Source organism: Esox lucius, chromosome 15 (assembly GCF_011004845.1).
Source record: "Esox lucius isolate fEsoLuc1 chromosome 15, fEsoLuc1.pri, whole genome shotgun sequence".
Taxonomy (NCBI): domain Eukaryota; kingdom Metazoa; phylum Chordata; class Actinopteri; order Esociformes; family Esocidae; genus Esox; species Esox lucius.
This window is the reverse complement of record NC_047583.1, coordinates 5,986,959-6,011,990: the sequence shown is the minus strand read 5'-3', so window position 1 is coordinate 6,011,990 and position 25,032 is coordinate 5,986,959. Positions and strand designations below refer to the sequence as shown.

The window sequence follows — 25,032 nt, the reverse complement described above, 5'->3', positions numbered from 1 at the left end:
TTCAAAACAGAACTGCATCCTAGAGAGCCCCGTGTAGTGTGAGGGAGCAGGGCGCCATTTAGGACACGCCACTCGGCTCTTACCACAGGTAGCTACCGAAGTAGGACACAATGTTGTGGTGCATGCATTCCTTCACCATGAAGATCTCCTGCTGGATGATGGAGAAGTCGTCTCCTGTTGAAAGAGAGAGAGAGAGAGAGAGGCATGGAGAGTGAGAGACGTACTTCAGACACGGGGAAACACGAAGAAGACATGTACACAAACACACAATAATATTATCCCACTGAGTACTGATAGGACTTGACAGAATTATAGTTACAGTGAACTAGTGGACCATGGCACACTTGAACTAATTTTTCCGTAGGGAAAACTTAAAAGTACCTTGGATTGCAGGCTCAAAATCTTACGGAGATCACTAAATCTTTCCCCCTGCTTTGCCAAGTTGCTCCAAGCCACAGAGCATTTTACTCCAACACTCAATGTACCATGTAGATAAATTCCAACTTTCACAGTACTTTGTCCCACAGCCCATAAACAAAATGGCGCTGTATGAATTTGTATGGAGGTTCAGGGCTCAGATACTATAATACGCGGTCTCTTCCATGAGTCTGGCAACTTTGACTGTTGGCTAAATATTTAGAATAGACCGTATGTCAAGAATCAGGCAAACCATACCATATAGCCTAAATATCTACAATAGACTGTACATCAGGCAAACCATACTATATAGCCTAAATATCTACAATAGACTGTACATCAGGCAAACCATACCCTTATGGGCTGAATATCTAGAATAGACTTTGTGGCATTTTCCATGTGCGTCAGTGAGAAAGACAGAATCTGCTGCTAGGTGACAACCAGCGCAGCTTCCAGCTACATCAGCCTTTCTTCAGGAGACAGAAAACATTTCCAATTGTCACAATTCAAAAAGAACTTTGCTGCCACGGTTGTACATGCGAGTGGGGGAAGAAAAACCAAGATCTCAGCAGCCAAGGAGAGGCACAGAGGCACAGGAGAGGCACAGAGGCACAGGACTTCTACACAGTGTACGTCGTAGGTGACCTAATGAGGCAATCCCTACGCTACTGCTTTCCTCAATCGGCGGCACCAACAGAGTCCAGCCCCCTATTTAGAAACCACAGCGTATTAAAGATTAAAGACCGTCTGGGCGGCAGACCGGTTCAGAGGGGAGAACATCCGCCTGGGGGTTCCGTGGCTACAGTCAGTAGCAACAAAAGGCTGAGAACCCAAAAGAACCCCCTCCTCAAAGTGAACGAACGGCTGCATACATTTGTTCAGCACAACAAAAACCCGGAATAAACAACATTTAGGGGAGAATGAAACAGATTTCAGGAAAGGGCATTATAAGCCCTGGGAAATCTGAGAGAAAAGTGTACATCTGTGGCCATCTGCATTAGCCACTAGGTAAACAAACGAGCTGTGAGGTACTATACTAGCTTTAAATCTCTCCCTCTAAGAATCACATGGCGTGGCCAGGCTCCATTTAACTCCAGTTTTAAATCCGCTTAGTGGTGCTGGGCTGTCTTGCTCTACTACTAGACAGAGGCAGTACAAGCTCTTCATATTCCTCCTCCCATCTCTTCCACTAGACAGAGGCAGTCCAAGCTCTTCTTATTCCTCCTCCCATCTCTTCCACTAGACAGAGGCAGTCCAAGCTCTTCTTATTCCTCCTCCCATCTCTTCCACTAGACAGAGGCAGTCCAAGCTCTTCTTATTCCTCCTCCCATCTCTTCCACTAAACAGAGGCAGTCCAAGCTCTTCAACTCCATCCTGATAACAACAGTCTTCTAAGTTCAGTCTGTTAACAATCTAGTTCCATATCTGTTTGGATTCATGTCTAATCCATTGCTGTCCTCGTCAAGCCAAACATTGACAAGTTAGCGTGACGGCACATACCAGGGCTAGAAAACATTAAATGGATCTACTTCTCTACAATGTTTAACTACTGTATATTTGAACTAGACTGACGTTGCACAAGGTGCTGCGCACTTAGCGACAAGCGGGGCAATACGCCAAATGGTCTGTTGCCTTTCAAAAACATAAATTACCTGGCTGTTTACAGAATACAACTATTAACCGAATACAAGAAAACAAAGATTGTAGAAACTCCCCTCTCATAACCAACCAGCAAAACCATGAATATATCGGCCTGATGGATTTCACTGCAGTATTTATTTGTAAACCATAGCAATAAGAAGGAGAATTACTACTTAGACTTATTGCATAGCGAGGTAAAATAGCTGTTGGAAACCACTATTTCCTGAACGAAACCTAAAACTAACCAAAGGTTTTTTACAGTTTACAGTTGCAGTTAATGTTCCCATGACAAGGATAACTTGAAAGTCCACCATCTTCACAAGCTTTCCTGGTCTTGGCACAGAGAAGTATCCCCACAGCATGATGTTGCCACCATGCTTCACAGTAGGGATGATGTTCAAAGGATGATAGCACTTAACATTAAGGCTAAGCAGCTCTATCAGACCACAGAATCCTATCATTTATACTGAGTCTCCTACATTCCTTCTGGCAAAGTCTAATCGAAATTTGATTAGGTTTTTTCCAACAACAGATTTTTGCCACTCTCACATAGAGGTGGGTTAGGGTTAGGCTTATAGTACTAACCAACTATGGGACCTCTCATATACAGCTGCAATTGACAAAATAATGTGAAACACCTTGAGCGCACACAGGGGGACGCAGTTCAACTAATTATGTGACTTCTAACGACAACTGGTTTCACCACAGTTCATTCAAGTGTGTCACAGCAAACAGCTTAATACTTGCACAATTAATTCGTTTCGGTTTTATATTTGCAATTAACTTTTTTTTTGTTGTTATTTTTCACTTTGACAATATGGACTTTTGATTTCATGTAGTAACAAAGTAAGAAGTGTAAAAGTCCAAGAGTGTGAAAACCTTTGAGAGCGGCTCATTACCAAGCTATCCTCCCAACATAAAACAGGTTTTTCAGAGTACAGTTTCTCTCCCCATTCAGCTTGAACGATTCTACGGAGGGCGCGGCTGACTAAATGAAATTAGTAACACTGACGGGTGTTAACGGCTTGTCTGTCGGCCATCTCAACAAATAGAACGTGAGAAACCACACCGTAATGCTGTCAGGGGTCTATTTTCACTCTGAGTTATAAAGAAACAGAAAACAAATCCTGACATGGTTCGCATTCGACATTGCACCCTATTCCTGTAGTGTACTACTGCCAATACAGCCCTAGTCAAATGTAGCGGACTAAAAAGGGAATAGCTTGCCATTTGAGACAAGGATCGAGAGCAAGCCCACAATAAGAGCAACCAACGTAGTTTTCATACAGCTAGAACACTCAAAACCAGGCCACTTCCTCTGTGAATGAGTTCTTCCCTCAGAGCTGAACATAAAACTACACCCCACATGGCACACTACTTTTGGACCAAAGCCCATAAGTGCCCCGCTCAAAAGCAGTGCATGTATTAAGAATAGGGTGTGACTGGGGACACGTGAAAGCAGCTCCACCTCGGCACAGAACACAGGCCTGTTCAGGGACAGGGAAACCGTTGTCGTTCAGATCTCACACTTCCAAGGCAGCGGAGAAGGTGAAACAAAAGCAGCGTCGTCACTTCACTCAAGTCCCCGGAGAGACAGATCCCAGACTGGCCATCCAAATGGAGTGCATAACGACGCCACCTCGCCCTTCCCAAACAGGGGCAGTGTTACAGTAACGATCAGGTTATGGAGCTGTATTCTGTGGTTTGGCAGCCTTGAGAGATAACCTCTAGCAACCAGTTGAGATGTACATGCTACACGACAGACCTTGGATGCAGTCTGACTGTGAGCAGGCTCATTGAGAGAGGCGTGTTCATGCCTGGGTGTGTTCGCACCAAAGCTGTACCAAGGAGACCGGACCACTCTTAGATGCTTTCGCTATCCTCTCTTCACTCCCCCTCATCCTCTCACCCTCAACCTTCGTCCTCTCACCCCCCCCCCCCCCCCTTCGTCCTCTGTCTTTCCCTCTCTTCTGACATTTCTCCCGTTCACAGCCTGTAGGTGCTCTCTTCACAGCAATGCTTCCCCGGGAACTGGATGAACCTGTTTAATCTCTACAGGTCACAGGTGATCAGGTGTTCAACTGACGAGACGAAGAGGGAAAAAAAACTAAAACTGTAAAAACAAGACACCCTGCACCCGAGTTCACTAAATTCATCAAAAGTATCAGGGCTGATCTAGGACCAGCACTGCATTTAGAACATGACGCAGTAAAGGATTGGATGGATCAGTAGTTCTGCCAGATCAGATTGTTTTTGGCAGGACTCTCCAGTACAACTCATTTTGCTTGCATTTGCACATAAACATTTCAACCCACCTGGACCTATAAATTACAAGAACCTGTGCGCCAGGTTTTGTAGCATTCATACCTTAAATATGGTTTATTACGCCACTAACGCAATCGTCTGTGACTGCACTTTAGGTTCTGCGGGGGCACCCGTCACACTTCCCTGTGAAGAGGTCAGCATAGAGCCAACAAATGTATGCATATGGGTCATGGCTTTAAGACATCTGGTTAGTGTACCCACAATCACGTTTCTATGCAGGTAGGTAAGCTGGGCATTATAAATGTGGTGTTCTCTATGCTGGGGGGGTTCTAGTGGCATCCATGGTGGAGAGCCCAGTCTGCGTAAAAAAAAATATTTGGGGTGTTCCTAAACATGCTATATGGACAGGCCAGGTAAAAGTCAGTGTGAGAACCAATCCGTTTCGGAGACGGTTTTTCTTGCGGCCAGCACACAGGCTGCAATAAAGAGAACTGATACCAGCTTTCGTCGTTAGATATAAGATGAGATCTACTGTTATTCTCACCACCTGCAACGGACCCACTCTCAGTTGTCAAAGTGCCTTTTATAATAAATAAAAAAACTTTATTCACAAGTACAATAGGCAAAGACAGTTTTTCATTCTTTAAATTTAACCACAATATTTAAATTGGATTATTTCTCCTGGCTCAGAAGCACAAGTTGGACGAAAAAACAATGGGTGCAAAGCAAGACATACAATAAAACTGTAGTCCAATTTCACACCTACCCCTCCTATGACCCCATGGTCACACCTACCCCTCCTATGACCCCATGGTCACACCTACCCCTCCTATGACCCCATGGTCACACCTACCCCTCCTATGACCCCATGGTCACACCTAACCCTCCTATGACCCCATGGTCACACCTACCCCTCCTATGACCCCATGGTCACACCTACCCCTCCTATGACCCCATGGTCACACCTAACCCTCCTATGACCCCATGGTCACACCTAACCCTCCTATGACCCCATGGTCACACCTATGGCGACAGAACATCCCAGGAGGGACTTATGTCCCAGTTATCCGCGTAGAGTGACATGGGAAAATCGGACCTGGGCTCGTTTGGTGGGTCGAAGCACTACTCATTCAACATGTTAAAACCACACAAGACAAACTCCATCGTCTCCATTCCACCCATTAATTACACACGTCGGCCTGAAAGCAGAGGCCGGTCTCCAGCAGGACAGGTAGCATCATGACAGCTAGAGCACAACGCCCAAGCTGATCCCACAGCTGTTTGTGCTGTTGCACCAACCCCCCCCCCCCCCCCCCCCCCCCCACACTCCCACCCCCTTCCACTGCTCTGAGGAACACAAACAGATGTGGAGCCAGGCTTAGGAGAACCAGGCAACAGAGTAGGAATCCTGTGTTCCTTAATGACAGCAGGTATGTTGATCATCTGGTGTTTGTCTGTCTGGGCGGCAGACCTGAGGCCCGGAGCCCATCTGGTGTTTATCCCTTTAATCTGGATCACGTCCCTGTCCATGTCATAAATGGAAGCACACTCCGTTCTTAGTGCACTACTGTAGACCAGAGTACTATTGGCACTGAACAAAACTGTCCAGGGAATAAGGCTTCATTTGGGACACTTTACATCTGTCACCGGGCCACACGGTGAAACGCTGGGCCAACACACATGGAGACCAACATTATCCATCCCATTCCTCTCTTCAGGAAAAAAACATGAATCCACTTCTTCGTTAGAGGAGATTACTGCATAGCATGTATTTGGAAAATACTGAGATTGCATTTATAATACAAAAAAACCTTGTTAGCATTTTGTTTTTTAAACAGCTTCTATTGGACAGAAGTAAGTCCCATCCCATTTCATTCTGTTTTCATTCATTGGCTAAACAAAATGTTTAGCCAATGACATGGCAGAATGAATGCACTGCATGCCTCAGTGGCAGTGCCGGCTCTAGCCTTTTGGGGGCCCTAAGCAAATTTTGATTTGGGGCCCCCTCTCCCCTATTGGTCGCTTATGCCTGGAGCCAGCACTGCTCAATGGGTTTGTCTACTGGCCTGTGACACTACCAAAACCTTCACAAATTGCAACTGCATCACCATGACCATTCGGTAGAGAGATAAACTGTAGGTAGATCCAACTCACCTGGTTCCAGTTTGATAATCTTGACCGCAGCAAGCTCCCCTGTTTGTATGTTTCGAGCCTGAAAAAAGAATAAGAAATCAGACAACTGCTTACGGACTGACCAATCAGTCAGCCTTGGTTGGAGAGTAACATAACTCCACTAACCCTTGGCTATCTGCTATTTACTTAGATTATCCACCTGATAGGTAGACAGATTTACAAATTCAATTAGCTACTCTAATGACTTAACAGGAAAATGCAATGACATTGGATTAAACAATAGAACATGAAATATAAGACCCCCTCCCCAGTGATCTGCTCAGTATCTTACCCCCCACCTCCCACCCGCTGTTCCCAAACAGTATCAGTACTTACGATTCAGCCTTTAATCCTTCAAATTATACCGGCCCAGGCTGAAAACAGATGCTATGAGATATTTGAAAAGACACATTCGAACTGACTAGCGAGCTAGTTGGCAACATTCTCTACCAACCCGGACAAAATTCAATGAGCCACTGGTTCATTGGCACCCCCGCTCCCCAACATGCCCCCTCCCTGAACTGGGGTGATGGAGGCAGAGGTGGTTCATCCACCCCACCAGGTCATAGGTCAGGGTTTCCATCTGGCGCTAAGGAACTAGGTCGCCGTCCACCTCAAATCCAGCTCAAGACGCTAGTCTAGGTTAGGTCCCTTAAGCCGTGCGGGTGCATGGTGTGTCAGAATGATGTCTGTCCACCTTTCAACAAGACGGTGTTGGGTGCGCCAGAAGAAAACAGCCCAGGGTGAGAAGAAAATGGGGGAACCCTCTTAATTGCCACAATAGTAGGGTTGGTGTCACCTTCATTATTATGAATGCACCGTTTATATACAGAGAGTCTACAGTCCCTGAAACTCAACTCTGGACCTCAAAGCCAGTTCCACCCCATTCCGTCATTGCAACCCTCTAACCTTATTCATCCCAGGGTTTTATGTAATGCAGACAAACATTATTCAAAGGTAGGGGGGAACAGAAAACCAGTAGGCTCCGGATCTTGTAGGGCAAGTTGTTAGAGTGGCATCCCAGTAACTCAAGGATCTGGTTCGAATCCCGAGCCTACAATTACTTAACCGTAATTGCTTGTAAATGTCACTAAGAGCATCTGCCAAAGGCCTACCAGCCTTCATTGCCATCCACCCCCCAAAAAAAATCAAACCCCTAATGTTTGATGATAATTCTTTGGTGAATATTTAGCGCCTTCATTCTTAATCCTTGTTAAGCACCATACAAATACATTCACAAGGCGTAAGGCGCTATTTCATATTGCTGTCTTCAGTCCCAAAATTCTACTTCCTCGCCCCTTTGAGTCCTATTTCAACCATGGATGCACATTTTCCAGCAGCTAAATGTCATGCTGAATATAATAATACACCTCAAAAAGTATGTAAAAGTAATTTTTTTTTTAACAAAAGGCCTTCTGCAATACCACTTTGAGATTACAGGAAGTCCCAGTGGAACTGTGTGACGGCATTAAAAACAGGCCATAAATACGTGTCAGAGCAATGTGGACACAGGCCTGACTAAACAGATACAGTATGAAGCAGCGTGTCAACCCTGCTGATGCACTACAGCCGAACGCGTTTTCAAAATCTCAAGCATTTCGTGCCGTCAGCACGGCGAAACACACTCCCGTTTCTGGGCTCACATTTAGACAGGGGCCCGGTCGTTCTTCACCCCGCCCTGCACGCCGTCCCACGTGGCTCCCTATTCACTATTAAGTGGACACTAATTTGTTGCACGCCACATTGGAAACAGGGTAACGCATACGACTCGGACGCGGCTCTCCCGGGTGAATGCCAGGCGTTGCATACCACCGGTGTGGGGCGGGACCGGCCTGCCAGAGATTGTTTTGTGAGGCGGGGGCTCGGCAAACTGGCAGTCTCCACTATCACACACCATATCAAATTGGTTTTCCAGTCATCTGTGGAGAACGGGTCACAAAACCCAATGGTCTGTGTGATCCCGACTGCACCCCTCGGGGGGAAATGTCTAGGGTAATTTAAATGTGTTGTTGCTCTGTTATGCAAACACACACTCTCCGCTCGTAGGTTTGCCTGGAAAATGGGAAACTGGAGCTGAGTTGTTCATAGCTTCCCTTCTCCGTCCTTCTCACTTTCAACACACGTTCCAGAGAGCTACGGTTGGTTGTAACCGCATCATGCTTTACCACACGGGGTGCTTCGCGGACAGCACCCGTATTGGTTCCTGGTCAGATAGCACACTACTCAGGGAATAGGGTGTAATGTAGGCCTGAGAAACAGTAAACAAATTATAATAATGTCCACAGTGGTAAAAAACTAAAACAAATAAAACACAGGGATTGTATGAAAAGTGACCTGCCAAATGTCAGTTGAACTTTGTTTTAGGGCAATGACCATAAGATATATTTGCTCTTTGAATAGTAAATACCTCACTGTGGAGCGGGGTGCTGTACTCTGCCCCTCAAAGGCAGTTCCACTCCATTATATCATTGCAACCCCATTTATCAGGGACTTGTTTAGACCTGAGACACCAGGTGGGTGTAATTAATGATGAGGTAGAACAGGAAACCAGCAGGCCCCAGCCCTCGCAGGGTAAGAGTTGAATACCCATGCTTTAGAGGTATGCATGTGTGAAAGTTGAGCCTTTCTCAGATGCACAAAGTCTGCTTTGGACAACTCCCAGTTAGCTTTGACCTCTGATGGTATGTACTCCAATAACCACTTGAATGCCATGGCTGCTCATAGGATTCCTCACATTTACAAGCAGAGTTCCGTTTGAATTTTTTTATTTACACACTTATCTTTCATCGCAATCACAGGATTCTGATTCCAATAGTACAGGCTGTATTTGGAACAGCTGGTTGTGTTCTGAGAACATTCAACTCTATTAAAGGCCTGAGAAATACATTGAACCTCACATGATTAGACTGCCAATTAAGCTACCTAGAAAAAACATGATTGAAGCTAGCCCATACAGGAAGTTGCCTAAATCCTAACGCTACCATTTTTGGAACCCAAGACACCAGTGATAATATGGTGGGCAGATGCTAGACTCCGTGAGGAGTAACTAATAGCCTTTGTTGGTAGGTGACTCATCACTGTAAATAAAGCCTGTACAAAACTCCACAAGGCAGCACTCTTAAAAGCAGTCAAAAGTGAATGACCTGACCACATACAAAAGATCTTGATAACAAGGCTGTAGGTATCAATTTCCCATTTACTTAAAGCTGTACAAAATGTCTAAACAGATTAGTGTGTGTGTATGAAATCATGAGCATTTACAAAACCAAATGCCGCACACAAAATACATTTGGCAGTTTGATAAGTTTCTGAGATTTAAATCAAATATGCTAATAAGCAACAGAACACAGCCTTGTTGTAGAACTTCTAAACACGTCTAGGGTTTATAAGTGGAACACATTCCCTGAGTTTTAACTAAGAGAATGGGGGAAGCGAAAGCCAACCTTGACAACCTCACATGTAGTCGAAGCAGGTTTCAATAAGACGTAACTACAAGAGACAGGCGCACTCAAGCACTGGATCTTTCACCTCCTGACAGGTGTGCGCTCTTATTTTGATTAGACAAGTATGAAAATTGCACCCAATTGTAATACGGCTGTTTCTTCAGTTACATGGTACCAAGATAGAATAATACCTTGTATACGTCTCCATACGTGCCGCTCCCGACTCTTTGAATTAGTTCAAAATCCTGCTGTGGATTTTTTCTTTGGATTTCTCCACTAGGTCTTGGAAAGATATCCATGACAGCTATTGAACCGGCTGGATAGCTCGTCAACACCTAGCTACTCCACTTTACATTTACGTAGTTAACTATTTAGCTTGAGCAAATACACGTCCGTCTCATTCGATGAGAAGTAGCTATTTTTGTGTGGTGATAACCCCGTTTCTCTAAAGGGGCAGAAGCACTGCTTCCACGTCTGGCCTCCGGTCCATTTCCTGCCGGTGGGACAGAGTAGAAAAGAAAACTTAACTAGTGTGAAAACATCTAGATAGTAAGTAGGTACAAACAACAAGTTTCAGAAGTAGGTAATTCAAAAATAAATATATTTGCTGCATATCCAACTAGATTAATGCGAGCATGATAGTATTGTTAAACGAACGTGCAAGTTAGCTAACAAGCTACAAGGTTACTAAATTAACAATTATATACATACATTTTTATGCAACATCGTTAACAATCTGTGACGTTAGCATAAGTCAATTAGAGCGATGTTTAACAGTGTTTGTGAACGTAGCATTACCTACAAGTTAGTAAGTTGCACGTCATGCGAGGTGGCTGGTTAACGTTAGCTACACTAGTAGCCCGATGAGCTAATAGTTAGCTACAGTAATAGCTAGCTAAATTAATCCAAAACAGTACTGTTACATTCGCTACTGTGTCTAACGACGTCTACGACGCTGGTCAACTTACCATTAACTCAGTAGACGTATGGCATACGAAAATCGTATGTTCAAGTTGAATATTATAGCTAATGTATGTTCACTTTCTTCCAAAACGATTCTTTGTTTCTCAGAGAAAGTGTACACTTCTGCTGGCAGCAATGCGGGCTGGTAACTCTCCGAGCTGGATTGAAACTCCAAACTCACGCTCTTGACGTTGTCATGTCATTTCCTCTTGTTGACAGCACGAGCTGCCCTACTAACTCGTGAAATATGTACTTAATGGCACCAAAGCATACACGTGCAGGGGTATCTATATACATTACAATACATAAATAACAGCTAACATTGTTGAATCGCTCAAAAGGCTTCTGATACTATTCCTTTTAATACGCAGCTAATGCTTGTGCCTCATAAAGTGTGCAATTGTCCCCACCTAGCGATGCTATGAAGCAAGCATTCATGTGATATCCCCCAAAATCTCATGGAAAACACCTAAAGAGCACCCCCTGGTGGCTGATAGAATTACTGTGCACCCCACTCTCATCCGCTTCTGAATCCTCCCTTTGATGAGCATCCTATTTCGTGTCGGATTGAAGAGGTCCTCCCTAGCGACCGTGTCTACATGACAGCCGCCTAGCATCGCACGTACAAGTCAAACCGAAAGGAAGAACATGGCAAGAAACCGAAAAGATCGAGACAGCTGGGGTAAGTCTTCTGTATATGAAGCTTGCTAATTTGATCCATTGTGGATGCACATAAAAAGAGGGTACGCTATTTTGCTTATTGCATTTAGCCTCCTAAGCTATGGGCAGTCTCAGCAATGCAGCTGATCAGATGTTCATGTATTATTCATGATGGAGCGTCCGTTTTAATTTGCATTTTGCCAGAACAAACTGTTAGATTTACTGAATGCCGTAAAATCGCAGAAACGTAGACTTGGACCAGACCCAGCCAGCCAAGCCTGGTTTAGATGAAACACTAACGGTAACCCAAGCAGGCCAGTGCAGCGTCGATCTGAGCATCTCCATTCCCGTACTCTTTGGAATTACGAGGGCAGAGGATAAACAAAAACATAATATATTAAATTAGCCAGTTATAGGGAAATTTGATGTATTATAGGCTTATCAAATTCTAAAGGCGATGCTGACAAACTGGGTGGACCTGAAGCAAACAGATGGCATCATCCTTACCATTTATTTCAACTCGCAGCAATCTTTATGGTGGATGATGATCTCATATGCGTTTTATCCCCGCGAATTGTACGAAAATAACTTGGCCGATTATTTGGCGGGTATTACATATAGCATAGGAGTTCGTTGCCATCGCGGTGGACCGATTAACAATAACGTAGCCAATTATGTATGGTCGCTATGATGACTGGTTTTTAAGCTATAGAGGGAGTGTTAAGCGGCTCTGATCACTGACCCAGTTACAGGCACTGTAGACTACTAGACCCTTCTAGAGTTTACTAATGTCTGGAGGAGGGAGCAAGGAGCAGTCTGGAGGGTGGGTGTGTTAGGGTGGTATCCCAAATGACACTTTAATCACAACATTGGGCACTATTTTGATCCACTCACATCTGAGATGGCACCATGTGGGCCCTGGCCAAAAACAGTGCACTTCGAAGTCCGTAGTGTGTCATTTGGGACCGTAGTGTGGATGGAATATGTTTGTATTTTGTTTATTTTTAAGATCATTGCTTTGACCCCCCCCCCCCCCCATCATATCCCCCCTATACAGCTTTACTATTAGGGCCATATGTGTGGAATAGTGTACAATTTAGGACTCAGGCTTGCCATGTTAGTTAAGTCGTGCCATCTCTCATGTGCTGTGTCATCTTACAAATGCAGCGTTAGAGCTTAGAGTGGTTGTGGGTGATGTAGTCTGAAGTAAGTATAATTCAGAGTAAATGTGTCTGATTCTGAATGTACCCAGGGCACCGCGACCTGTTCAGCTAACAGTCCAGACGTCAGAGTCAATCTGAAACGCTGGCACATGAGACAGGGTACAGCAGCCTTCTCTTGATATTCCACTTCTCACGTCCTCTTCCCACTCTCATCGCCGGAAATTGAGAGAAGGCCACGGTGTGGAAAGTTAACTGAACAGACTAGCTAGGCTAAACGATTAGTGTCATCGCCTCTGTGTGTCCACATTAACCCACAACCCAGTCTACTGTCGACCACACACATGGCTAAACAGCCACCCGGATGGGACTCTGTATCTCAATCTGGACACTGTAAGCAGATGGGTTTGAGTGTGTTTCTAACATTAAGAAAATAATCCTACAACGCTAGGAATGTGCATTGACATGTGGATCGTAATTAACAGAAACATTGTCTTGACAGGTTTATTAAGTCTAACTAGGAAAGGGGGACTTTACTAACTTTAAGATCCTTTTTTTTTAAACCTCAAATACACTGCATGTTTGCGTATCGTGCTGTTAAGGAGAATTCCAGCAACAACATGACGATCAAAACAAGTTACGGGATCTGTAGCTAGGATTGTGCGGCCTACACAGCTACCAGGCCCCAGGAGACAGTGGAGGGGCAGGCAGATTGCAGACAGACTGAGTCACTGCTTGCCCGGAAAGAAGAAAGCTCTCCCTCTTTCGCTCTCTCCCTGTCTCTCTGTTTTTACACTCTCTCCCTGTCTCTCTGTTTTTACACTCTCTCCCTGTCTCTGTTTTTACACTCTTTCCCTGTCTCTCTCTCCCTGTCTCTCTGTTTTTACACTCTTTCCCTGTCTCTCTCTCCATTTCTCTCTGTTTTTCAGTCTGTCTCGCTTTGTCTCGCTCTCTGTTCTCAAGTGAGCCCGTGCTTAACATGAATCATTGCAGGATTTAACACCCTGCTCAGCGACAGTATGGCTCTAAACACCACCCTAATGCCCTGTACAGTGTGGTACCTTTGGCATGAATTTCTCCAGGCAGAAGTAGTGGACTAATGAAGGGAGTAGGATGCATATTTACACTTTGACACCTCCACTTTTTTTAGGGGCGGGGTTCATGGTTGGGCCTTCCGGTGGCTTCCTGGGGAGAGATGTTTATTAATTAATGAGAATTAATAAGCCGTAAAGAGGATGCAATTTAAAAACACCAAACTGGTCATTTACTATTTTTCTATGGAATTGTCTCATGAAATGGTATCGAAATATGGATATAACAGTAGCATTGGCTAATGGCAGGCAGTGTTAATGGCCATGAACCATAAAATATCAGCTGGTTATCAGATCAATATTATCTCATTCCATTTCCTAAAGAACTGCTTAATGACTTTATAGTACACTACTTTTCACCATAGCATTCCAAATAACACCCTAATGACATTATAACACACTACTTTTCACCATAGCATTCCAAATAACACCCTAATGACTTTATAGTGCACTGCTGTTCACCCTAACATCCCAAATAACACCCTAATGACTTTATAGCGCACTACTTTTCACCATAGCATTCCAAATAACACCCTAATGACTTTATAGTGCACAGCTTTTCACCCTAAAATCCCAAATAACACACTAATGACTTTATAGTGCACTGCTTTTGACCGTAGCATCCCAAATGGAAGACTGGTCAAACATGGCGCACTTAAGGGAATAGCGTGTCACTGCGGACTCAGGCGGGTTACGTCATAGGACGTACGGCACTCTCATTCGCGTTTTGAAATGTGACAGGATCCTTCACAGACAAAGCGACCTACGACTGGAGCTCAGAGGAGGAGGAGCCCGATGGACGGGCGCGGCCCATACAGGTGCTGGTAGTTAAGGACGATCACACCTTTGAGCTGGACGAGGCGGCGCTGAGCCGCATCCTATTGGCCGACGAGGTCCAAAACAGGGAAGTGGTGGCCATATCGGTGGCCGGGGCGTTCCGCAAGGGCAAGTCCTTCCTGATGGACTTCATGCTGCGCTACATGTACAGCCAGGTAAGGGCAGAGATCTGCAAAGGGTTTGGCAACCCCCACACCTCAATAGGCCGTGTTTCCACCCGCGCGGCCCAACTGCTAGCTTTGGTTTGATGTCAGGGTCTTTATTTCAATGGGCTCCGAGTTAAAGATTGGGACGTGCACCCATCAGACTAATGCCCAGGAAGTGGAACTAATAAATCAGTGACAGGACCTGACTCTTGGGACTGGGGATGGATTTAGGTCCCTTGACCCGGCTATGACCCATCCCCCAACCCGACCGAGGCTGCTGTGACTAAACGTCATGTCTCTGTACTGTCCCGAGGTCAAGGTGTAGTTTGACAGTAGCTGGATAGGTCCACAAGGCGTTGTTCTGTACTTGTCTTCTGGGCCAACGCCGGCCGTTCTGTGTTTGGGTCCACAGGCGTCTGAGAGCTGGCTGGGGGAAGAAGATGAGCCGTTGACTGGTTTCTCCTGGAGGGGCGGTTCTGAGAGGGAAACCACGGGTATTCAGATCTGGAGCGAGGTGTTCCTAGTGGACAAGCCAGACGGCCGCAAGGTACCCAGTCCTCAACTCTGACCTCTAGTTCCTGTTTGTTTGTGTCCCAAATTACAGGGTAAAGGCTCAGTATGGGACTTTTTAAGTGTATTGTAGATATTAAATGTACCTGTTGTGCTCAAAAGTTTACCCTTGGAGAAATGGCAATATATTTACCATTCATAAAGAAAACTTGAGTGAGCGGGCAAAACGCACGTCTTTTAGTTCTTATGGGATTCACATTCAACTGTAGGTCATAACAGAATGGTACAATCATAAAACAAAACATGGCAAGAAAGAAAGAAAGAAAGAAATGAACTGACCCCTGTTCAAAAGTCTGCATACCCTTAGTTCTTAATACTGTGTATTGGCCCCTTTAGCATCCATGACAGCGTGCGTTCTTTTGTAATAGTTCTTCCAGGTGGCATAGCTGCTCATTCGTCTTGGTAAAATGCCTCCAAGTCATGCAAAGTCTTTGGTTGTCTTGCATGAACCGTATGTTTGAGATCTCCCCAGAGTGGCTCGATGATATTAAGGTCGGGAGACTGTGATGGCCGCAAATTGTCTGCCGGTATTTTCTGATATCATGCTGCATTCATCTTGCCATACATTTTCACAAGATTCCCCATGCCTTTAGAGCTCACACACCCCCAAAACATCAGTGAGCCACCACCATGCTTCACAGTGGGGATGGTATTCTGTTCACTATAGGTCTTGTTGACCCCTCTCCAAACATAGCGCTTGTGGTTGTGACCATAAAGCTCTAATTTGGTCTTGTCGCTCCAAATCACAGTGTGCCAGAAGCTGTGAGGCATGTCAAGGTGTTGTCGGGCATATTGTAACCAGGCTTTTGTGGCATTGGCGCAGTAAAGGCTTCTTTCTGGCAAATCAACCATTCAGCTCATTTTTGTTCAAGTATCGTCGTATTGTTCTACTTGAAACAACCACACAGTCTTTTTCCAGAGCAGCCTATATTTCTCCTGAGGTTACCTGTGGGTTTTTCTTTGTATTGCGAACAATTCTTCTGCCAGTTTTGGCTGAAATCTTTCCTGGTCTACCTGACCTTGGCTTGGTATCAAGAGAGCCCAGAATTTTCCATTTCTTAGTAAGTGATTGAACAGTACTGACTTGCATTTGCAAGGCTTTGGATATCTTTTTATATCCTTTTCCATCTTTATAAAGTTCCATTACCTTGTTACGCTGGTCTTTTGACAGTTCTTTCTTGCTCCCCATGGCTCAGTATCTAGCCTACTCAGTGCATCCATGTGAGAGCTAACAAACTTATTGACTATTTATAGATAGCCACTAATTGCAATTTAAAAAGCCACAGGTGTTGGAAATTCACCTTTAATTGCCTTTTTCACATGTGTGTGTCACCTTGTGTGTCTGTAACAAGGCCAAACATTCAAGGGTATGTAAACTTTTTATCATTATGATTTGAAAAGGAGCCAAATAACTATGTGATAATACATGTCTTCATATGATAAAAAAAACAAAAAACATTTTCTTTAATTAAATGCAGAAATGTCACCATTTCTGCCAGGGTATGCAAACGTATACCCTATGTCTGAAACATACATATGTCTGAAGATTATATTTTATACCAATCCTGTGTCATTAAAGTGTAATATTACATAATTAAAGTAACATGATTATATTTTTCCGTCCCTCAGGTGGCTGTTCTGCTCATGGATACTCAGGGCACGTTTGACAGCCAGTCAACGTTGAGGGATTCAGCCACCGTTTTCGCTCTAAGCACTATGATCAGCTCCATGCAGGTACAACGGACACTCCATCACCTGTCTCCGTCTGTCTCTCTGTCCATCTCTCCCTCCATCTGTCCATCTTTCCCTCCATCTTCATCTCTCTATCTTCCCATCTCTGTCCATTTCTCCCTCCATCTTCATCTTTTCCATCTCTCTCTCTCCCAGTCTTTTTCCATACACAGGTACACTGCCTGGCTTGGTGCTATTTTTCACCATGTCAGCTACCCTTTCCTTTTTCCCCTTTGATTCGTAGGTGTACAACATCTCACAGAATGTCCAGGAGGATGACCTTCAGCACCTGCAGGTAAAGATTTTGACGGCAGTTATTAATATCACATATTGTGTCAGATGTGTTGTCACTGAGGTCCAGAGACACTCTGATGATGAACTATGGTCCATGATTATTACATTTTTTTTATCCTCCCTTCGTGACATTTGTAGCTCTTCACTGAGTATGGCAGACTCGCCATGGAGGAGACTTTTCTGAAACCATTCCAGGTAGAAAACTCAGTTCCTGTTATTTTAGTTTCTAGCTTGCCAGAGTTCTATTTCGGATTACCAGAGTGCTAATGATTTCTCTATTTTGGTAGCTTCCGTTTGACAGAGATTGGCTTTGCTAATGCTTCTTTGCTACTGTGAACCCTGTGTACTGCTTCAGTCTATGATATTCCTTGTGCGGGACTGGAGTTTTCCCTATGAGTTTGGCTACGGACAGGAAGGAGGCATGAAGTTCCTAGAAAAGAGACTCAAGGTCAGAGGTCACCGATGTCACAATGATTAATATAAAGATAACAACATTGGCAGTTATATTAACACTGTGTCATTTGCTGAGAGCATGAAGTCCAGTCGTGTTATAGAGGTAAAACTGTAAGACATGCAGAAACCTTGGAGGCCCTGCGCTATGATCGGCTGTCCTGTGATTGTGTGTAGATCTCTGAAAATCAACACGAGGAGCTGCAGAACGTCCGGAAGCACATCCACTCCTGCTTCACCAACATCTCCTGCTTCCTGCTGCCCCACCCTGGCCTCAAAGTGGCCACTAACCCAAACTTTGACGGCAGACTCAAAGGTAACCTGCACACGTAACTGGATTTTTACTCAAGGTTTTGTCTTTTTTTTTTTTAAGGAATTTTTGCAGGTATGTATGCTTTATTACATGAAGGCATTGGGAAAACAGTTTCTGCTAGAGGAGAGAGTTTTTGCTGGAAGCAGAATTTGAAAAAATGCTGCGTCAGTAAATGTGCATCCGACCCAGCAGCCTAGACCACTAGACCAGATCTAACCTTTTATCTAACCTTTATTAGAGCAGATCTAACCTTTTATCTAACCTTTATTAGACAAGATCTGACCTTTTATCTAACCTTTATTAGACCAGATCTAACCTTTTATTAGACCAGATCTTACCTTATATCTAACCTTTATTAGACCAGATCTAACCTTTTATCTAACCTTTATTAAACCAGATCTAACCTTTTATCTAACCTTTATTAGACCAGATTTAACCTTTTATCTAACCTTTATTAAACCAGATGTAATAATTTATTAGACCGTGTTTTTAGCCCTGCATTATAAGACCAAGCAATAAAAAAAAAAATATATATATCTCAATATTTAACACACACCAGTATGTTATACCATACCACATCAGAAAAAACTGGTGTTTGTAGAAGGTCCCTGGGGGTGGGGGGGTGTATGGCTACATTTTCCCACCATTCTCCTAAATGTTCCTTTTTCCCTGATCTGTGTTAAGAGATCGACCGTGAGTTCATCAATAACCTCAAGATTCTGGTCCCATGGCTTCTGAGTCCCAAAAACCTAGATGTCAAGGAAATCAATGGCAGCAACATCACCTGCAGAGGCCTGCTGGAGTATTTTAAGGTCCGATTTGTCACTAATCTGTTTGTGCTGTCTTATTGGTTATCATCAGGAGTTGACAAATTGAACTGGAATCTGTCTGGTTATATGTGGTATGGATGGACAATGAAGAATAGTCTTCCCATGTGATGAACAGTTTTGCCAGTGATGAATAGTCTTCCCATGTGAAGAACAGTTTTGCCAGTGATTAATAGTTTTGCCCAATGATTAAGTCTTCACCTGTAAGAATAGTCTCCCTAGAGTGTAAAGAATAGCCTTTCTCTTTGAAAAATTCCTCTGAGAATAGCAATCTTCTTCCGTGAAAATAGTCATCCCGCTTAAAAATATATATTTTTTTAAGTTTAATTGTCCTATTATTTAACCAGGCAAGTTAAGAACCAGCTCTTATTTTTAGCAATGACCTTGGGGGAATGTTACAGGGAGGAAACGTTTGGGTTAACTCTCTGTTCAGGAGCAGAACGCTATTGACTTCCCCTTGGCGATATAAGCAGTTATATTTAGGGACACCAGTCAATAAAAAAAAGATTTAATTTCAAGAAGTGTTTGTTCATGACCATCTCCTTTCTCTCCCAGGCATACATCAAAATATATCAGGGTGAAGAGCTGCCGCACCCCAAGTCCATGCTTCAGGTGCAGAACCAGAACGCCCACAGTATTGCAATATATTTACCTACCAGATGTAACTGTTCATCACGGCATTGTAGGGTAAGAGCATAACATTGTCACTGTAATCATGTCTACCACAGGCCACGGCGGAGGCTAACAACCTGGCAGCAGTGGCCGCAGCTAAGGACCTGTACAGCAAGAAGATGGAGCAGGTAAGAGTGGGGCCATTACTGAGGACCTGACATGTACAGTGCATTCGGAAAGTGTTCAGACTCCTGGACTTTTTTTCCATGTTTTTGCTACATTACACCTTCTGAAACAGGTTAGAAATATTATTTTCCTCATCAAACTGCACAGATTATTCCATGATGACCAAGCAAAAACTGGTTTTGATAAATGTTTGCAAATGTATTTGAAAAAATAAAAGGAAATATCACAGATCGGTTGTCTTGCTGTGACAATGGAAATTGAACTCAGGTGTATCCTGTGTCCATTGATCATCCATGAGACATTTTTCTACTTCATGATCCACCTGTGGTAAATTAAATTGATTGCGCATGACTTGGAAAGGCACACACCTGTCTTTATAAGGTCCCACAGTTGACAGTGTGTGTCATGGCAAAAAGACCAACTGATCCGTGTAGGGAAAAGGCCACTAATTACTATTTAAATACACTGTAGTTCTGACTGGGCCTGGCAGTCTGCTAGATGAGACATTTACACCAAGAGGTCTGAATCTGAGGTCTCTACATGTTTTGTAATTATCTTCTGTAGAGTGTGTTGAGACTTGCAAAATGCACTTTAACTAAATTATTATTTGATTTAATTTACATCCTGAAGGGTGAGTGTATGTGCTGTGTGCACTGATTCTGACTGACTCTCCCCCTCTCGTAGCCTCTCCCGCTCTCTCAGCCTCTCCCGCTCTCACAGCCTCTCCCCCTCTCCCCAGGTTTGTGGAGGCGATCGGCCCTTCTTGGCCCCAGCAGAGCTCCAGGCCCGACACAGTGACATCAGAGAGGAGGCCCTCCAGGTGTTCCGGGGGGTCAAGAAGATGGGAGGGGAGGAGTTCAGTCGACGCTACCTGCTACAGCTGGAGGGAGAGGTAGGACGTGGGGGGAACCGAGATCAGTTTAGTCTTTTCCCCACTAATGGTTACGTTTACGATTAGGGGCACCAGCTTCGACAGGTGTAAGGTTTATGATTAAGGGAGGCGAAGCTGGTGCCAGATCTGTACCCGGCTGAAACTTCACACCTGTCGAAGCTGGTGCCAGATCTGTACCTGGCTGAAACTTCACAACTGTCGAGGCTGGTGCCAGATCTGTACCCGGCTGAAACTTCACACCTGTTTCCCGAGTGGGAAACCCAACTGCTTTCATAACCACTATCCAGACTAATGTTTTCTCAAATGCTCTGGTTTTCCAAGAACCTGGGAATCAGTTTTCACCCGGACTGACGGCGACTTTGTTCCAGGTTGACGAGGTGTTCGTCCAGTACATCAAACACAACGACTCCAAGAATATATTCCACGCCGCCCGCACCCCAGCCACGCTCTTCGTGGTCATCTTCATCATGTACGTGGCGGCCGGCATCACAGGCTTCGTGGGGGTGGACATCATCGCCAGCGTGTGTAACATGATCCTGGGCCTGGCCCTCATCACCCTGTGCACCTGGGCCTACATACGCTACTCCGGGGAGTACCGCGAGCTGGGTCAGGTCATCGACCAGGTGGCGGGAGCACTCTGGGACCAGGTCAGTTGGTGGTTAACACGCGGTCGCACGCCTCATACACTTAGGGGGGACTGAGCTTGTTTCTCAGTGAAGGAGGCTAGGACTGTCTGGGAGCGTTCTAGGTGGGGACGGGAATGTTTGATCGGTGTATATATAAGTGTATATTTATATACTTATTTTTAAATGCATCTGGGTAATGTTAGCATGAACCAGTGATCTGGCCTGGCATTGTGTCAGTGTACACGAATTCATGTAGAACAGCGTTCATAGGCATCATTCATTTAGACAGGGTCTCTTTATTCAAAATTTTTCAGACATGATCTGATTTGTCAAGCTTAGGGACAAATGTACAGAAGTGTCTGAACGACTAGGTTAAGACACACGCCACTATGCTCAACAGTACAGCAACTGGGCATAACGTTAATAAGCAGATTTTTCTGAGGGAAATAAATATTTCAATTTACATACATTACATATGGTCTGAAATGTTTCCTCTTGGTCTTAAACAGTTTTCTTTTTGTTTCTCTCTCTGTTTCACCACAGGGAAGCACCAATGAGGTAGGTGTTGAGGAGTATTTGAAAAAATACTCAGTGCGTTCAAATATTCCTATCCCTGAATTAACTCACCTGATTCTCCTATTCAAACCTCAAATGGTTAGTTGGCAAGTTCCATTCAGTGGGCTAGCTGTACCCCAGTTAAAATACACAGCTAGTTTTAGAACCCTGTTTTTAAGGCGTGGTTAAAAAACAAAGAACAGTTCTCTGACTGCAACATAGTTTCGAAAGTGTTCAGAATGTCAGAAGGAACTCCTTCTTCCTTGTCTGTGTGTCCAGGCTCTTTACAAGTTGTATAACGCAGCGGCCAATCACAGACACCTGTACCACCACGCCTTCCCCGGACAGCCGGCCCACGGAGAGGGAAGAGAGGCCCCAGAGGAGGCCCACAGGAAGAGGAACTAGCGACCTTCAGAGGTGCTTTGCACCAGGGCACAGCAGTGACTGCTGAATACCTCTTAAGTAGCGGGGCATGGAGGGGGGGGGGGGGGGGGGGGGGTGGGTTAGGGCAGGTGGGGGAGGATCAAGGGGTTGGTGCAGGTAGGAAGGGGAGGCACGCTCACCCACAGAGCACGGTTTACCAGGGGTTTGGCTGGAACACTCACGGTTTTAATGTTTAGTATGGACTCTTACGTCCCAGAGACAGTGGCAGGGGCTCCCCTCTGAACCGGAGGAGGTCCTGTCTCCTGTCGCCTTCAAACAATGGCTGTCTCATAATATAACCGCTCTTCACCCGGGAGCCCGTGTTCAACCTTTTCTGTCTCGCTGTCTGTTGTTCAGCAGAGCATCTGTCCATGCATCCGGATCAGCAGAGGGGAACCGAACGGGTCAGCGAGTCGTTTGGACTGAGGGACAGTTACCCGACTTGACATCATTGTCTTACGTCAGATGGCGTTGTCGGCCCGCGCGGCCGCCTGCATGTTCGCGGCACTGCCGTGGCATTTGAATGATGCCATCTTTCGGGAAGACAATGTTGCCGATTTCACGAATGGGGTCAAACTGTTGTGCCCTTCAGCGGAGCCTTAAACTGAGTAGACGCCTGGCTGACAGCAGATTCGTGGTTTATGTGCCCTCATTGGCTACTTCACTCGGTACACCTACTGTATCTAGGATCGGGTAGGACCCTGTTTTGCCTAAATCCGTTTCAAAGTTTGCCGCGATGTGCGTTCAGAGATGTATTTCTTCACCACACTGTTGTAAAGACTGGTTTTTGTGGCCTTTTTGTCAGCTTGAACAAGTCTGCCTGATCTCCTCTGACCTGTCATTAACACAGGGTTTTCGCCAAAAGAACTGCCGCTCACTGGATGTTTTTGTGTTTATCGTACAGTTCTCTGTAAACACTAGAGACTTAAGTTTGCGAAAATCCCAGGAATCACATCTGGCACCAACAAACAAACCACGGTCAAAGTCGCTTAAAACGCACATTTTCCCCATTTACATGTTTGGTCAAACAGCCAAACCGCTTGACCATGTCTGCATGCTTTATACGTTGAGCTGAAGCCACATGATTCACTGTTCTGCAATTTGTGTTAATCAGCTGGTGTACGAGTGTATCAGTGGCTGGTGAGTGTATACTGATTGTCATGTTGTGTCAAGTTAGATGCTGCCCAAGGAAATGCATTTATTTGAAAGCCGATGATTGCATCTCACGTGTCCTCTGTATTGCACTATATAGTGAAAGGGGTATTGGAAAATGGTGCACTATATAGTGAATAGGGTGCCATTTGTGTCAGACATTTCTGTTTAAATATTATATATATTTTTGTCAGCATGGTAAATTGTCTACCAATTTAGGCTCTTAAGTTTGGGTCAGGTTTGGTGTATTTCTGAACAATGTTGGGGCATGTGCTTGTCCTTGTACTTCAGTGTTTAAGTTTTGTTTGTTTTGGAGTATTCAGATACTGTATTCCAATATCGTGCGACCACATTTTTGTTGTCATATAGCTGCATAAAGACCCGTTGATATCCTGGGCAGAACACAAAAAATACACAGTGCTCAATTCAGTAAAGCCCGGCTTTGTAGTATTTACGCAGTAGCGGTTTTTCCACCCGACAGATGTACTTACACACACACACTGGTCCTGGGGACCAAACGACCCTCTCACAGGAATGCTTCCCCTTTACAGAATTAGAATTGTATGTCTGAGTACCGGGTGAATATTGTAAAACAGACAGTGTAAACATGCGGCAGGGTGGGTCTTAATGAATCCCAGCCTAAATAAAACCATAAGCTACTTTGGGAATGTCCATGCTACAGCCAAGTTAAGTCCTCTAACTAGCTCTATGGACAGGATGTCCATGTTACAACAATGTGAAGTCCTCTTGCTATCTTTACAGAAAGGATGCCCATGCCAGAACACAGTGCGGTCCTCTAACCTCATCTGGAAGGAAGAGCTTTTAACTATTGTCCCAAACCTGGGTAGAGATATGCAGAGAATGTTGTGCGTCAAAACCACTTCCACGTTTACAATATAGTGGACTATATTTATCCCACACGCCTCATGTTAGTCAGCATTACACGGTTTGGTCAGGACACTTTAAAAGAGAAACGTGGATTGATTTTTTTTAAATGGACATTGCGCGAGGGAGGGGCAGCAGAATATACATGGTAACACACTTAACCCCATACGGTGACTGTATAAAAAAAACTACATAGACCGGGTCTTTGGAATTAATGTGGCCGGCGCAGAAACAATATTTTCATTTCTACTGATAGAAAAGTGGGAAGGTGAGGCTCGTGAGACAGGGCTCTTAGCACTAAGGGACAGTTGTGGTTTGGAGTCTGGAGCATAGGAAAAATAGTTCAAAGAAAGACACTGTGTAAACATTGCTACAGTGGATTTAAATGAATCCCAACTGAAGCCACACAACTTTGATAAACCTCCACAAATAACAGCTCAGTTTCTGATTAATTCAAGCTTCCATAGAAATAAATGTTTTAAGTCCTCACTGGATGTCTAATAAATTACTTGTGTGTAATTGTCTCATTAATTTCGATGTATTTTTCCTGACTACTCTGCCCCCGAAACGCTCAATCGGTTAAGTTTGGGGTTAGGAATTGTTGGGGGAATTTTTGTAGATGCAAAGCCCTGATTAGCTGAAAAGATTGGTCTGGAGCGCACCCTCTTACCTGGATAAACAGTCATTGAAACAATTAGGTTAACTTTTGTTAGAGCAGAAG

At 44.6% G+C, this 25,032-nt stretch overlaps 2 protein-coding genes across 10 annotated transcripts in view; one reads left to right on the top strand and one right to left on the bottom strand.

The window, feature by feature from the left end:
• map4k5 (mitogen-activated protein kinase kinase kinase kinase 5) overlaps window positions 1-11,246 on the bottom strand; it is a 44,451-nt gene extending 33,205 nt beyond the window's left edge. For 4 of the 7 annotated variants that reach the window (XM_029125488.2, XM_029125489.2, XM_034297220.1 and 1 more), the window contains exons 1-4: window positions 10,907-11,245; window positions 10,130-10,431; window positions 6,478-6,535; window positions 84-174 (exon numbers count right to left, since the gene is read on the bottom strand). In XM_029125488.2, the coding sequence (XP_028981321.1) occupies window positions 84-174; window positions 6,478-6,535; window positions 10,130-10,237 (257 nt within the window). In that variant the 5' untranslated portion in view covers window positions 10,238-10,431; window positions 10,907-11,245. Of the gene's footprint in view, window positions 1-83; window positions 175-6,477; window positions 6,536-10,129; window positions 10,432-10,906 lie in introns of all 7 variants that reach the window. The other 3 variants (XM_029125490.2, XM_029125491.2, XM_029125492.2) reach the window with 3 other exon arrangements.
• Window positions 11,247-11,437: 191 nt separating this feature from the next.
• On the top strand, window positions 11,438-24,830 carry atl1 (atlastin GTPase 1). 3 transcript variants are annotated; one of them, XM_020054018.3, is made up of 16 exons: window positions 11,438-11,583; window positions 14,554-14,804; window positions 15,208-15,342; window positions 16,995-17,099; window positions 17,341-17,391; window positions 17,529-17,585; window positions 17,746-17,838; window positions 18,018-18,156; window positions 18,838-18,965; window positions 19,536-19,592; window positions 19,709-19,780; window positions 20,518-20,670; window positions 21,039-21,317; window positions 21,840-21,854; window positions 22,131-22,268; window positions 22,635-24,830. In XM_020054018.3, exons 1-15 carry the CDS (start codon window positions 11,550-11,552, stop codon window positions 22,254-22,256), a joined length of 1,695 nt encoding a protein of 564 aa, XP_019909577.1. In that variant the 5' UTR covers window positions 11,438-11,549; the 3' UTR covers window positions 22,257-22,268; window positions 22,635-24,830. The 3 variants fall into 3 exon arrangements, with proteins under 3 accessions (XP_019909577.1, XP_010894589.1, XP_010894592.1); XM_010896287.5 differs by having other exon boundaries at window positions 22,632-24,830; XM_010896290.5 differs by lacking the exons at window positions 17,746-17,838; window positions 22,635-24,830 and having other exon boundaries at window positions 22,131-22,326.
• Window positions 24,831-25,032: the final 202 nt, after the last annotated feature.